A 16,583-nucleotide genomic window follows, 5' to 3' on the forward strand; every position below is an offset into this window, starting at 1 on the left:
ACATCAATTCTTTTGTTACAGATTGGTCTGGAATCTAGATCGAGTAGTCTTAGTTACGACATCAACAACCTTGTCTAATTGGAAGTTTCAAGAGGGCCAAACTAGATGCCATCATGAGTGCTAGTTTCTTCTGCGCACATCTGATCACAACCTTGATATGAAACAGCCAGTTTGTGAGTAAGGGTAGACAACAAATAACTCCTATCAGTTAATCACCATCAGGCTCCCATTTTAGGCACCAACATTTGTTATCCTAGCTACCTGGCAGATTCTGAAAAAAGAGAAAACTCCTCACTGCAGTGTATGGACAGAGTACCGAGTATTTGAGGTGACACTACTTTGATCTGTTGGACATGGACTACTTTGGCTGGAACACAAGTACAGTTCCATCATGTTTTCTTTGTAACAGTGTGACAAGGCAGCTATGTTATAGCTCCAAAAGAGCAGACTTTTGTGAAGAAGAAGTCCACACTTTAGATACAGAAGGTGCAAGGTACAACCAATGTTTATTAATTATAGCACTTACATACTGAGCATAGTGCCACTGTAAAATCTGTATAGGATTGTTCTTTCTTACCTGCTGGGTTTTAACAGTTTTACGACAAATTTAAGTTTCCAAGTAAAGCATCAGAAATCTGTGGCCTAAAAAGCACCATATAAAAATCCTTTTTATTGGTGAGACCCCAATCATTAAAGTTTCTCATTTTAACTATTTAGGCATCCCGTTTGAGCTAATTTGTCATGGGAATGTATGACCAACCAGAAAATACAGAAAATGGGAGTATTAAGTGAATAAATGTTTAGGTCCGCAAAAATATTAGGGCACCAGCCAGTTAATGAGATGGTCCAGCTATATAAATCCAAAAGTCTGGGTGTAGGAACATAGGGAGCAAGATGTGTGGGGCTATAAAGCACCAGGTAGAATGCAGGCAATGGAAAATAAGTTCCTCTGCCAGATATTGTACATCCCTAAATCGACCTTAAGTTGTCTCCCATAGTAAACTGTGCATGGACTACTTGGAAGATCAAGTCAAAATGGCCCCTCTTTTTACTCTGGGTTAAAATCTGGAGTACCCCAGAAGCAGGTTTTTAGAGAAACATTCCAAGTGACTGCTTACATTTGAATAATAGATACTGCATGCCTTATCTGGCATATGCAAGAAAACCTTGATTGACATAAGCTTGAACAACCTTTATGAGTCTCCAGATAGTATTGGGCCCCAAACTAATGCTATAGTTGAGGAAAACTTGCTCATGCTGAATGAGGAGATTAGAATTGTGAGATCAATTCATATGACTTCAGTTCATAACTATTTGCCAATTTCTACAAGACCTTGGATACAGCAGTATCTAAGATGGGTGGAAAAACCAGACGTTTTACCTCATGAGGCTACATTCAATTCACTATCTGGTGGCTTTCCCCATCTCTGGCTTGTGGCATGGGTCTCTCTCAGGCTGCCCATGTAATGATTCTTCACCACAATCGACTGTGCACTTTATGGTTTTCTGCACTCTATATAGCAGCTTGAGAGCACTTTTATGATGACCAAATTTAAAGCACAAGTACCTTACATCTCACCAAGAGGGACTGATCTTTTTAAAATGTTTAAATACACCTGCAATTAGTTTTTCTGTTCTTAATTATATTTTGTCTGCAGTTAAATTTAGCAAGAGGTATGTCCTATAATAATACCCGTTTTAACTTTTGACAAGACTGTTAACTTTAGTTAAAAAAAATAATAATAAGCTTATACTGGTGCCTTCAAAGCAATTCTTTGCCATTTGCTAAATGGGATAAATATTATTTTTTATTCTGAATATCAATTATATCTGGTCTAATAACTTTCAAAACTGAAATGATATAGTAATAATGTTTGCTATCTGCGTTTGGATTTTTTCCATGCTACACAAAAACATTTTACTGCTATAATCTATAATTTCACGTCGTTTTTAAACTTCATGTTAATTGATGTATTTTTACATTTACTCTTATAATTCTGACCCTGAAAAACTATATGATGTAAAATGTATTTTTAGATCTGTGTTTTTATGGTCATTGTTATGACCAGAAAAAGATTACTGAAAGAACGAACGAGCACTTACATATTGAGTACTGTGAAATGTTATTAGGATTATTCTTACTTAACTGGTAGAGTGCTGACAGCATCAAAATATATATTTCCCCTTCCGACCACAGTGCCCTCGTCCTACTGTTCTACTGGGTAAAGTGAACTGCAATTGCATATTGTGGGGCCTGAGCAAATCACATCAATCATAATGTTCAGTAAGGGACCAGAATAAGCTTGTGCCTTGACTTTAATAGGGCAGTATCTTCCTTATCTTCTTTCACCTAAACAAACATACCTTACTCTCAAAAATCCACTACAACTAACTTTAATCTAAAGGTACTTTACTCAAGCTTTGAACATCATTTTACCAATGGGTGTTTTAACTTTGCTACTCACCAGGTTCCCTTTGAGCCCATTGGTTGGTTTAAAGTGTGACATAAAGGTTATACAGAAATCATTATTTGCTATTATCCAGAGCATTAGACAGTAGTTACACACTCACAGTACACATTGAATTCAATATTTTTTCAACAATTCACTCTTATCTTTAATCAAAGGCAGAATTATAGAGTTGACTTTTCAGGAAATTATTTGCATTTGCGAATTTCATGTTACACATAATTGATTCTCTCCATGTATAAAGTGGCAAAGCAATCACTCAGCTAATAATGTCTTGGTGTGCTGTGGGCCATACAGTCTATTCTACAAAAACACTGTGATAAAATTAACGTTTTGCTAGGGATGTTGTAACATTACTGCCCGAGAAGACAGTAACTAGGATCAGTTATTATCCCTCTCCAAAATATAAGCCAATTTCAGAGTTTGTAAGAATCTCACAGATCAGCCTTCCAATGTGCCTCTTTAATGTTATATCGGGGCACTCCCAAAAAGTATTTAATGTTAAATACACAACAAAAATGTTGTCATCATGACATCTGTGTGAAAAGAATTTGCAATTCTAATACTTCTTACGTGGATCCTTGTTTAAGTAAAGTGTGCATATCATTTATTTCAACATTCATTACCCTGTGATTTGGGGTTTTAATGTAGCACATTTTAAATGTGATCATTAGCCCCTAAAGTTTGTACAGTAAATACAAATTAACTTGTGAGTGCAATACGAAGGAAACAGGAAACAAACTGTGTTAACGGTGCAATGTTTACATTTGCAAGATGGAATCTCTTGTGGCCCAGTGTATTGGGAATATTTCAATGCAGTGCACTATACAGAAGTATATTAAATTGTGACTGATGTATGTTTTGCAAATATAAATGCATACCTTCTGTTCAGGTGTTGTACCTTCTTCCAACCGGATGTTTGGTTTTGACTTCCCATCTTCCAAAGTTGTCCTTTTTACACTGACAGGCACAGAGGTTTTTGGCTCTCCTTTAGCTGTTTTACTGGACACCTCACGAGATTTCTGATGTGGGCTTGATGATGACAACGTTGGCTCCTCCACGAACAAAGAGGTCTGTGTTTTTGGCTTAATATTGTCTTTAATGCCTGGTTTTCCGGGCCCAGTTGCTGGTTGCTTTGAAGGTAATGAAGACTCTGCTTCCACCACTAACCCAGGGGAACTCTTTCCAGCTTCTTTCAGATGTGAGGAACTAGAATCCTTCGACTGATCATGGCTATAAATGGCAAAAAAGAAAAGCTATATTAAAAATTACTTTCATTGTCAATTGAAATTTCATATCCTCTGCAAACATAAGTTTTAGCATGCAACGCAGAGCTCTATTAATTTGTTACTTAGGTTTACAATTTCCAAATCTTTATTAAGAGAAGTGAGTAAGCAAAAATGTTGTACCTGAGAGGATTTAGCAAGAGGTAGTTTCCTAATACTGAACCAGGGATGGGTTCTGGGTCTATGCCAAAAGCTAAGTTACCATAAGCCTGGAACTGTTTTTAATAGATAACCCTTATTTTGTCATACCCTGTCAATTTACTGAGTTTCTCCTTTATTCTGCACTTCCCCTTCTTATACAACTATTCCTGTTCTTCACCATCTCCCCATCAACACTGGCTCATGTAACATTATTTATTGCACTTCTGCCCAAGGCCACCTATTGCCTCCCTCTTACTAGCACCATACTACAGTCTCCATTTCCCCTTCCCCACGATGCCTTTACTCTTACTAGGAGCGCATTTGGAAATGGAAGAGCTGATGACTGTGATAAAAGTGCTGCATGTACTACATTGTTGCTGGACAGCTGTATCTATACTACCTCACCTCCAACTTTCCCGTCTCTCTGTTGCAAAAGCCACACTCCTCTCGACTTTCAGACTATCAACCACACATAATTTCTTCATGGGATTCCCACATTCGTCATTGGGTCATCTGCTACCAGCTTTAGGCCAGTGAGTGTGATGGTGCACGACATTGTACATTAAAAGAGGTGCACACTAATGATGTCAGAGCAACATTACTACATAAACTACTCAGACTCCTACTGCAAAAATACCAATGTATTTGTTATTGGAGCTAATTCTACTGCAAGCCTGCAGAGAAAAGCAAACTCATTTATAAGTACTCTGGGACACCAACTAGGACCACAGCCTGTGAACCAGCCTAGCACCTCCAAGAACATAAACATGATAAATACCACCAAAATGGACTGGAAGGTTGTGTAAAAAGTTTTTTTTTAATGTACATATCCATCATTTTGACAAATAGCAGATAACTCGCGCATGGAAGGCTGGAATGTAATCAGGAGTATTAACAAAGGGGAAACGGCCACTACAACGTGGCTGTTTTCACGCAAACCTTTACAACGCATGCATGATTACCACTAAAGCATTTACCATGCATACCTTTACTACGAGACACGTAGTAAAGGCATGTGTGGTAAAGGCAAAAATTTGAAAAAGGAGGTTTGGGGTGTCCCCCCCCCATTTTTTTTTTAAAAAAGCGAGGGAATAAAAAGGGGGGGTTGGGTCTCCTGATGTGAAGCGAAGTGGAGACAATCAGCGTCGTTAGAGAGGAAACAGAAAGAAACTTCCGCTTCCTCTTTACGACGTCCGATGTCAAAAAGGAAGATGAAGGACAGAAGAAGACGTGAAGTGGTAAGGGGAATTTTAGTTTAAAAAAAAAAGATTGAGGGTTAAGGGCAGGGGTAAATATAAGAATGATTGGGGGCTGGGTTGTCACGTAAGGGTACAGGGGAGGGGTATAACCTGTAGCACAAGTATGCCTTTAACATGCATATATTTACAACTAAAATCGGTGTAAATCTATGCGTGGTAAAGGAATATTCGTGGAAAAGGTTATGCAAACAAAAACCATTCCATTGTAACGCATGCGTGGAAAAGGCATGCATTGCAACGGAATGAGTTGTAACGACATACAACCTTAACAAAGACCATAACTTTTTTACTGGTGTAAGCACCACTGTTTCTCTGATCAACATTTTCTTCTTGTCCATAAAAGGGTAGTGATAAAATGGTTCACTGTTGTACAGCGCACTCAGAGACAGTCTTATATACTCAAAATGGGATAGGGAACAAGTGTTTAGTCATGAATAAACCTCTTCTACAATCAACAAACTTACATTATTAATTTAAAAAGAAATGCTTACCTAATAGTTTTGTAACCGGATATTTTTCCTCCAGAGTCAATAAGTTGATCAGTCAACAACATTCCAAATAAAACATATGATTTAAGATGCTGTTCCTGAATGCTTGAAGGTGCAGGATAGAATGAAGCTATATTATTCTGGGCTTCATAAAATAAGGCAATTTAGATGCACCCAAACCATTGTTTGTTTTTCAAAGCAGGTGTGTCCTGTGGAATAGAAGCCTTGGAGCTGCAGCAACAGCTACAGAGGGAATGGTGTGGTGGGAAGCGTAAATTGGAGAGGGGAGGACATTAAGATGAGATTGGGGAGTAGACATAAATATAGTGATGTTGTTGGCCTTGTTGCATAAGTTACTTACCTTTGGTAATGATATATCTGTAAGAAACAGTAGTTAGTGTTAGATTCATTACCTTAGAATATCCCCAGGCGTCAGACTGGATCCGGAAGGTTTTGCGTAGCAGTACCCCTGCGCGTCGGTAGGCGTCGTCTGCGGCTTTGCGTCCGTCATCGGCGCCGGGATGACGTCGTCGGAGTACTTAGACGCCGCCCTCGCGCGCTGACGTCAGTTCTTATACACAGCTTTTCCACGCCAAGAACGCAGAGCCATGATAAAAAACGACACTGGTGCCATGAAACTATGGCCCTCAAAGGGAAGAACCTTAACCCTAGATCTCAGTTCGCAGAACGGGGAGGATGAGTGGGGCAGTAAGGATTCTAACACTAACTTCTGTTTCTTACAGATATATCATTACCCAAGGTAAGTAACTTGTGCATCTGAAAGAAACAGGTTAGTGTTAGATTCCTTACCTTAGAATAAATACCCCAGACATACCAACCCCGGTGGTGGGTCTGCGGACCAATGATCACACCAGAAAGTCCTGGAGAACAGAACGGCCGAAAAAGCCATCTCTCCGGACTTGGCTGTCCAGGCAGTAGTGTCTAGAGAACGTGCGCAGCGAGGCTCACGTAGCTGCCTGACAGATGTCCTGCAAGGGGACTCCCCGACCCAGGGCAGTAGTAGCTGCCGTGGCCCGAGTGGAGTGGGCACGCAGCCCCACCGGAGGCTCTCTTTTAGCCAGAGAATAACAAGCCTTAATGCACAAAACGACCCATAGAGAAATGGTTAGTTTGTGCACCGCCCGTCCCTTCTTAGCGCCCACGTAACCAACAAAGAGCTGGTCGTCCACCTGGAACTGGCGTGTGCGGTCCAAATAGATTGAGAGCGCACGTTTTGGGTCCAGACGGTGGAGCCTCTCTTCCTCTTTTGAGGGATGCGGAGGCGGAAAGAAGGTGGGCAAAGTGATGGACAGCCCGATATGGAAGGCCGTAACAACCTTAGGCAGGAAAGAGGGACGTGTTTTTAAGACAACCTTGTCCAGATGGACAGAAAGGAAAGGAGGTTTAGAAGAAAGCGCCTGGAGCTCGCTCACCTTCCTGGCAGAGGTGATGGCAACCAGGAATGCAGTCTTAAGAGTAAGAAGTCGGAGAGGACAATTGTGAAGTGGCTCAAAGGGTGTGCACATCAAATAGGTCAGAACAAGATTCAAGTCCCACTGAGGCATCACGAAAGGGACAGGGGGGAACATGTGAGTGATGCCCTTCAAGAATCTATTTACAACAGGGTACTTGAAAAGTTAAGGCTGATCAGGAAGCCTTAAGAAGGCTGAAATGGCAGAGAGGTAGTCTTTGATAGTGCCCAGAGCAGAGCCCTGCTGGGCAAGAGAAAGAAGAAAGAGGAGAACCTCTGAAAGAGGGGCAGAAAGGGGATCCACAGCCTTTGCTGTGCACCATGCCACAAATCTGTTCCACCTGCAGGCGTATACCGTTTTAGTGGAGGGACGCCTGGCTTCCAGAATGACATCACAGACTTCAGGAGGCAAGTCAAATGGCCTCAACTGCTGCCACTCAATCTCCACGCATGGAGGTGGAGGCTGGACAGGTTGGGGTGGAGGACCGTCCCCTGCTGCTGAGACAGAAGGTCCTCCTGAAGAGGCAGACGAACCGGGGGATCGACTGACATGCTGAGTAGCTTGGGATACCAGTATCTTCGTGCCCAGTCTGGAGCCACAAGGATGACTTGGGCCCGGTCACGCATGATCTTCAGCACTCTGGGCAGAAGTGGTATAGGCGGAAAGGCGTACAATAGACCGTAACTCCACTCGCGACGAAAAGCGTCTCCGAGGGAGTGCCGCCTTGGAAATTCCAATGCGCAGAACTGATGACATTGCGCGTTCTCTTCTGTGGCAAATAGATCTAACAAAGGCTCTCCCCACGTCTGAGTTCAGACGCCATGGGTGATCCAACATGCACCGACGACTGAGTTTGTCCGCCCTGGCGTTCAGGAAACCTGCCAGGTGTTGAACCACCAGGGAGACGCCCTGGTGTTCCAGCCACTGCCAGAGGCGCAGAGCCTCCTGACAGAGGGTCCACGACCCCACCCGCCCTGTTTGTTGCAGTACCAGATGGCGGTGGTGTTGTCCATGAACACCTGCACTACACTTCCCCGGACAGAGGGAAGGAATGCCTTCAGTGCAAGCCGGATCGCCCGCAGCTCCAGAAGGTTGATGTGGAGCAGGGACTCCGCCGGGGACCAGAGGCCTCTAATCTCCGCCTCTCCCATGTGGCCCCCCAGCCACGTGCTCCGGTTGGGGTAGGGAGAGGGATCTGCCACTGACCCAATCGCGGTCCGTAAGCCACCACTGCAACTGTCTCGCAGTGCCCTCCGAGATCAGGACCTGGTCGGACAGGTTGCCTTGATGCTGGGCCCATTGAAACTTCAGGTCCCACTGCAGAGCCCGCATCCGCCACCTGGCGTGATGCACCAGAAGGATGCAGGAGGCCATCAGCCCCAGAAGCCGCAGCGTCAACCTGACCGAGACCTGGGATAAAGGCTGAAAGATCGGAATTAGAGCCTGAATATCCCGAACCCTCTGTTCGGGAGGATAAACACGAAACTGCGCCGAATCCAGAACCGCTCCGATGAAGAGGAGCTTTTGAGAGGGACACATGTGTGACTTCAGCACATTGATGAAAAACCCCAGCATGTGCAGGAGGTTTGCCGTAATATGAAGGTGGCTGACGACTGTCTGGGGCGAGCCCGCCTTCAACAACCAGTCGTCGAGATAGGGGAAGACTGACAACCCTAATCTGCGCAGATGAGCTGCGACCACCGCCATTACTTTTGTGAACACCCGGGGGCGCTGGTAAGGCCGAAGGGGAGCACGGTAAACTGAAAGTGCTTGTGTCCTACCGTGAACCGCAGGTAACGCCGGTGGGCCGGCAGGACGGGGATGTGAAAATATGCGTCCTGCAAGTCCAACGCTACCATCTAGTCTTCGGGGTCTAGGGCAGCTAAGACCTGAGCCAAAGTCAGCATCTTGAACTTCTCCTTCCGGAGGAAGCCGTTCACGTTCCGCAGGTCCAAGATAGGACGTAGGCCCCCTTTGCCCTTCTTGGAAACCAAAAGTAGTGGGAATAACAACCACACTCTACTTCTGGCCCAGGAACGCGCTCGATGACCCCCTTGGCCAAGAGGGCCGATACTTCCTTTTGTAGAAGTTGCAAGTGATCCCCCGACACGTGGTTGTACTGTGGTGGCATGGCTGGAGGGGTCACCTCGAAGGGGAGGGAGTAGCCCCTTCGGACGATTTGCAGCACTCACCTGTCCAATGTGATGTTGCGCCAGTGGAGGAGGTGATGGCGGACCCTGCCCTCCACTGGGGTCAAATGGGCCTGAAAGCTCAGACTAGGAAGGCTTTGAGGCAGATGCTGCAGGGGTGGATGTGGACTGGCCTCACCGTTGTCCCATGGCACCGCCACGGCGGTTACCACGTCCGCTGCCGCGCTGGATGTTAGACTGCGGCCCGTGGCTGGCAGGACGTGAGGGGCGCCCCTTCCTTGGCCACGAAAGGAGCGAAAGTCAGAAGTTGGCTGACGCTGGCCCGACAGGCCCAAGGACTTGGCCGGAGCCCTGGAGTCCTTGAAGCATTCAAGCGCACTATCTGCATTGCCACCGAAGAGGTGGCTGCCATCGAACGGCATGTCCATGAGGGTGTTCTGGACATCAGCCGAGAAGTTGGGGGACCTCAGCCATGCATGGAGGCGAACCGCCACCGTCGTGGACATCGCCCTGCCCAGCGAGAGTGTGGTATCGAGCCCACATCGAATGGAGTACCGCGCTGCGTCCCGTCCCTCCGCAAGGGCTTGAGCAAGCTTCACCCGGGCCCCCTCCGGGCACTCTAGCAGCACGGCCGCAACAGTATCCCACAGAGAGTGGGTGTAACGGCCCAAAAGGCAAGCAATGTTGACTGACCGTATCCCCAAACTGAGAGAGGAGAACAGATTCTTGCCAAACTGTTCATACCTTTTGGATTCCCGATCTGGAGGTGCAGTCGAGAATGCGGACTGGGAAGTAGAGGCCTGGATAACCAGGCTCTTGGGGTGGGGTGAGTGGACAGAAAACTAGGGTCACCTGGAGCCGGGCGGTGGCGCCTGGCGATGTTCCTGTCTACAGGGGAAACTGTAGCGGGCCTGGATCAGTTGCCCAGCAGGACGTCCGTGAGATCCTCATTAAACGGCAGTAGAGGCTCCGAAGAGCTTGCCTGTGGTTTAAGGACCTCAGTGAGGATGTTAGACCTCACGGTGGCGATGGGGATCTCAAGAGCCAAGGCCTTGGCCGCCCTCGTCAGCACCACACTATAAGCAGCCCCCTCCTCCGTAGCCACGGTAGGAGGGGAGACAAAGCCAGTGTCAGGCGAAGTGTCGAGACCACTGGCTTCCCCTAGCTCGTCTGTCCAGTCCTGAAACGACTGGCACTCCCGTGCCAGAGGCTCCTCAGACTCCTCTAAGTCTTCCTCGCCCTCCATCTCCTGATAGTCAGGTTCAAAGGATGGGGCCGGATCATAGAAGAATTGCTTTTCTCTCGGCGTCGAATGCGGCGTCGAGCGACGCCGGTCCGACGCCGGATCCGGACCAAGGGAGGGACAGGGGCCGACATCGTCCTAGGACGGTGTCGAGGGAGACACCCTGGGGTTCGGCGGAGGGGTCGTAAGGTCGACCAGCGGTGACCCGGATCGGGACCCGAGCGACCTCATGGCCATGAGGAAGGCATCGATTTCCTCCGGCATCGCGTTCAGCCTAGGGACGGGCGGGTATGGAGCTGGCAGCGGTGCCTGCGGCTCCAGCGGAGCCGCGTGGGTGGTGTCACCCGAACCCCCGGCCGCATCGCGCGAGCGTCGGGGGGAGTCAGAAAAGCGATGTCGTCTCTTCAAATTCTTGTGCCTATTACCTGAGGACTTGGAGCCCGACGAATGGTGTCGACTTGCCGAGCTTCGATGACTGTGGCCCCGCGACCGGTCCTTCGACCTCCTCCTGGACCTGGACCGTGAATGGCGTGGGCCGACTGCTGGAGCTCGAGCCGCTTACGGGCCCGCACTTGGCTAGCCTTCGAGGTCAAGACCCGGCAGTCGGGGCACGACTTGTCGTCAAGGTCAGCCCCAAGGCAATACAGGCAACGGCGATGGGGGTTGGTAACCGACATCGTTCGGTTGCAATCGGCACAGGGCTTGAATCCAGGCATACCTACCGGCACCGATAGTCTTGAGACTCGAAACAGGATCAAAAAGATCGAAAAAGTTAGTCAAAAAATGACTAAGGAGTACTGCTTTTTCCGGATCTGCGCTTGCTGGCGCGGAAAAAAGAAGAACTGACGTCAGCGCGCCAGGGCGGCATCTAAGTACTCCGACGACGTCATCCCGGCACCAACGGTGCCGACGACGGACACGGAGCCGCAGATTTACTTACAGTCACTAGGTTGGTCTACTTGCATTAAAGCGGCCACTTGAGGATATGGCAATTTCAAAGCAGAAATATATGCTCAATAATAGCAATCGAATAAGATACTGATCAACCTTTTTCTACCAAACAGAAGGTAGATGCATTGATACATTTTCAATAATGTAAATCTTTACTATGTTAAAGATTATCCTGTTCACCTACTACGAAAACCCAAGCCTGGAAGACAGTGAATATGTCTGAACAGTACAATGTTTCAAATATCCCTGCCATTAGTCATATAAAATACATTGACATACATACACATGTATATAATTGAGATGTCATTAGTCATAAATAGGCACATACCTTTCGTTCACTTGGTCTCGTAGCTCAGCACTTAGTCTGCGTCCCGGCGTTGGTGGCTCAGCATTGATGCTCGATACCTCACTCTGCCAACCTGCAATAATAGACAATTCCTGTTCTGCTTGCTGGACTTGTTTAACAATAGAATGCACCTTTTCCTTAGTCATCTCCTTCGACTCAACTCCTTCATCCAGATGAATGGCCTCAAAGAGGGCTTTGAGCCTTTCCTGTGTCATCTCCTCATCAGAACCAGACTTTCCTCTCTCCCACTGTTCAGTCCTTGCTCTTGTTTGATATAATTCTTCATTTTCCTTTTGCACTTGATTGGAGTGTTTAACAGATGTTTCTACCCAGCAATCACTACTGATTTGTAGGGGTTCATTGTGAATATCCATATCGAACACTGGGCTCTGGTGGATAGCCTCAGCTTTTGACAGCCACTTATAAGGCACGGAGGAATCAAGTTTGCTGTCTTCCAGTGAAGTGTCCTCTTCAGTCACCACTGGAGGTCCCACTGATGTACTATCGACAAACCCCTGTGAAGTTACTAACACATCACTCAGTCTACTGGGGGTTCTATGAGGTGACTCTATGCTAGAGGTATCACTAAAGAATTCGTCGTGATGGAAAGGGTTGGGGGACACAAAACGCAAACCGGTGGGAGTTTCCAGTTCCACTTGGATGGAGGTGTAACCTATGGAAGACAGTACACATGGGCTGACTGGGATGATATATGTAACACATGAGCAGACATGTAAGATGGTTTTAAGAATCACATCACATATGGAAAATGTATGGTCAACTGTAGCAGACATTTACATGCACTAATTCAATATAGGCATATATATCTAGAAAGAAATGTATCCAAAATATCAGACTTCGCAGGATGATGTCAGGTTTTGGACATTTTAATAAGAAGTGCTACGAAATCTGTATTACTCATTTGTGATAATTTAAATATTGTGTAACCACATCTTTTTCTTGAACAGAAAACTACATTATATGAGATGACAGCAGCTGTCTTTATATACCAAATCGTTTTTCTTGTAGCAAATGTTGATGCATACTTAACCTGCTGGCAACCTGTTTTTAAATTTTGCAGAAAGAAGCTATCAGGCAGTTCTTAACGTATGCCAAAACATAATAGCCACATGTTTAAAACAATACTTTAAACACTATGCTGGTTTATGAACCTTATGTATTATATTTAGGAAATTGGAATGGAACTGCTAAAGTTTTTAGTGCTGAATCTCAGGTGGAAAAGGAGAACATATTTGAGGATAGAACAGAATCTAGATTGAAAGGAAGGGGAAGAGGGTTGGATGACTGCTAAAACACATTTTGCAGGAAGGAAACTATATAAAGATTTCAGAGACAGCAAACATATGTGGCGGAGGAGATTGTGGCAAATAAGATGACGATGATCTTGTAGAATGCAGAGTTCTCGGTGACATGGGTACAATCAAATACACTGATCAAATAAAAAGAAAATATGAGATATGAGACAAAGGAAAATCATTAGGATTAAATAGTCAACACACACAATGAAAAAAGTGATATGAATTTCCAGCATAGTTTAAAACATCTTTGACAGATGGAACTGTTGTGTAACTGTTGTTCACGACATAGCTTGTTGGCTGAGCAGGATTGTTCTGATGCAGCTGAGAGAAAGGTGAAAGTGGTCTGGTCTTGGTGAGGAAAGGAGAAGCTATGCGGCTATTAAAAAGAGGAGAGGCAGTAAAACTGACATTAAACTGCCTGAGCAAAACTCATTGACCCAACCTCACCAAATGGGGTTTGAACCCCATGCCACCCACCACCCCCAAGATGACAACATATAAAAAAAGAAATAATTTGCTTAGGTTTGGCTAGTGATTTTAAGTTACTTTGACCTTTTTCCTTTCCTTTTCTGTCAGGTCTGTTTTTACGCCTGTACTGCTTCTGTTCGTGCATTCCTGTACGTAAATGTATGCTTTCCAGTCTGTGACTCCATTACCTCTCTCTTATAGACTCTCTTCTTCCAATTTCTTTCTTTTTACTCTTCCTATATCTACTTTTGGTTCTTTGTTTCTACTGTCATTCTCTTCCTCCATCTCTTGCGGTCACTCCTCTTCCACTGTTTTTCCTCTCCGTCTGAGATTGCGCTCCTTCCCTTGCTCACCCACCCCACCTCTCTATATCTCATGCTACCTTTCTCTCTTGCTCTGATTCTCCTCTCATCTAGGTTTTCATGTATCTCAGCCTGCTACTTTCCCATATCATGTTTTGCATAACCATCTCTCTACATCTTTCTCTCCACTCAATTGTTTTTTTTTCATCTATATTATTCTCTCTTCTCCTACACTTGCCACCTTTATCTTCAAATTTCTTTACTTGGTAGTCCTTCGTTCCATCATTCTCTCCAGCAATGCCTAGCTTGTTCTCTCACTGCCTAGCTACCCATCACTAATATCAGTAAATCCTTTGTCATCAGCCTTGCCCTACTCAAACCCCCTGAATGACTATCCCCATAAGACACCCACTACGCATTTGGTTTATTATTTATTCCTTGTTGGCATCCCAGTACTCCTGTGTTCTTCCCTCAGTGCTGGTGCTCAACCTTCACCCTCATGGAAACCTGCGCAGTTCAGGGAAGGCATAGGGGTGAACCTTGAGCAGCAGCTATTGTGGGAGTATCATGGTATTTCATGGAAGGGTTGCAATGGGTACCGCAGGAGTACCCGTGCCACAAATGTATTGTTTTCGACATTTTGGCTTGGGAGGATGCCCTCTCTGGTTTCCCTCTGCAATTGCAAAGTTGTCAGGTTCCCCTAACTTTTGACCCTTTCATGACCACCTGAGCACCTCTTCGAATGTAAATTTCTCAAACAACTGCTGAATGAATTTACTTAAAATCTCAAAAAGCACTCTTTCGAAGTAAATTACTAACTTTTTGGCAATTTTGGTATAATTTTGTTTGACTTTTTTTTTATTTAACAGAGCAAAGTTTCAATGGGAATTAACATGGGAAATCAATGTTTTGGGAACTCACCCCTTTTTCTTGGTCCACACTTTCCAGTAAGGCGGAGAGGTGGATAAAGTTTATAAAACTATCTGTCCAGAGTGTATAGTGCTGTAGAGTCTCATGCTCTGCATACTTTTGACATTCAGTGTTGGTCCCAGATAATTGCAACTAGTTTTTCTTCAAAGTAGTTTCAGTCACAAGACCGGTTATGCTCCACCCTGATCCACAAAGAGCCTCCACACTGGCTTCATTCACCTCAGGAGCCCTATTATACTTACAGAGCATTTACCTTTTAAAAGGTGCACCTGGTGCAATCAAGGAAAATGTGTCATATTAGGATTAATGTGCTGTCCCAAGGGCAGTGCATTCATGTGAAAAACAGAGTGGCTGCTTTGAAGTGCTGCTTTGAAGCCGCTCCGTGTCTCACAGTGCAGGCGGCAAGCTGCCTGCACTTTTGAAGGGGGATTAGAGATCCCCTTGCAGGCGGGTGCAGTGAGTGGCTGTGTCCGCCTGCAAGGTGATGTCTGGGGGAGGGGGTCCATGGGACCCCCTTTCCCCTCTCCAGAGGTCTATCAGTGGGTGCACAGACAGTGCACCACCTTTCAGGTGGCACACTGTCAGTGTGCCTCAGGACAGCTTTTTTGCCTCTGCGCCCATGTCTGTAATACGACGCTGGTGCAGAGATGAAGGATTTCCTCATTTGCATGGGGTCATGCCCACATGAAAATGAGGGAACTCCCTCGGCTGATAGCACTGGCACTTTGTGTGTGCCAGAGCTATTGGTATTACAAGAGAGCACATACAAGCATCTGAGGCCCCTTCAATAATACCAAACTGCACAGAGGCGCAAAAAGTAGGCGCAAATGCACGCTGCACCCCTGGGACACTTTGGTAATATGGCCTCAGATTGATTTCCGCTCAGTGGGCAAGTAGTGTTAGTGAAGTGCAGTGCTGAATAAAGACACAGTGTGTTGTGCATAGTAAAATACAAAATCATAGAAACTAGAAACATCTTTGATCATTGCCAGCTTCCGGGGAGGATGGTGGGTACATGTTAGTCTACAGCACATTACGAGCAGATGGTTTTAAGGTAATATTTTCTGTCTGCAGCATGTGGGACTGTAAATACCCATGCTCTGCACAGACTTGTGTTGCTATAATTGCCCTAAGTGGCAAAGGTATGCCAAGCGTGGGTCCCGTGCTCTCTATGCCACTGAATTCAAACAAGCCCGGCTGATGAGGGATGAGACCACAAAAGGGGTTCCAGGATGCTTGTTTTCCAGGCCAGGGAATACCTGGACTGGCAGTTCACAGCTTTGAATTGGTAAAATACCATCCAAGCCAACCTGAAATTAATAAAAGCAATTCTGCTTCTTTTTTGCATAGGTTGTGCAGCACTCTATGCCTGAAAAGATATTGTTTTAACTTATACTGGGTGCTCCCTTGTGCCTGGACAGGGCTAAACTCTAAAGAATAGTGGTTGCTTTTATTCATTCCAGGTTGGCGTGGATGGAACTTTACCAATACAAAGCTTTAATACTGTGCATGGAGTGGTAGAAGGCTTTTGTCATTTTACAGCTTGTTGTGGATAGCACTGTACTAATCCTATGCTTAAAGACTTTGCTGCAGAAATGGCACTTTCTGTCTCAGCGTGGATGGCAATGTGCTAACCCTATATTTAAATTCTTTGATAGAAATGCAGAATCTTGAGGTGAGCAAATTCAGAGTGTCACTGGTGTTGTAGAGCACTCTATACAGGAGCTGCTCTCCCCCAAAACTTGGAAACTACCCAGAGT

The 16,583-nt window shown here is 45.5% G+C and overlaps 1 protein-coding gene across 11 annotated transcripts in view; it reads right to left on the reverse strand.

Moving 5' to 3' along the window:
• Positions 1-16,583, reverse strand: part of ANK3 (ankyrin 3) — a 2,005,091-nt gene that overhangs the window by 48,823 nt on the left and 1,939,685 nt on the right. For 9 of the 11 annotated variants that reach the window (XM_086921764.1, XM_086921763.1, XM_086921757.1 and 6 more), the window contains 2 exons: positions 11,787-12,477; positions 3,350-3,701 (listed from right to left, as the gene is read on the reverse strand). In XM_086921764.1, coding sequence (XP_086777890.1) covers positions 3,350-3,701; positions 11,787-12,477 — 1,043 coding nt within the window. The remainder of the gene's footprint in view (positions 1-3,349; positions 3,702-11,786; positions 12,478-16,583) is intronic. The other 2 variants (XM_086921762.1, XM_086921768.1) reach the window with 1 other exon arrangement.

The sequence above is a fragment of the Lissotriton vulgaris genome, chromosome 5 (genome assembly GCF_964263255.1).
Source record: "Lissotriton vulgaris chromosome 5, aLisVul1.2, whole genome shotgun sequence".
Lineage (NCBI taxonomy): Eukaryota > Metazoa > Chordata > Amphibia > Caudata > Salamandridae > Lissotriton > Lissotriton vulgaris.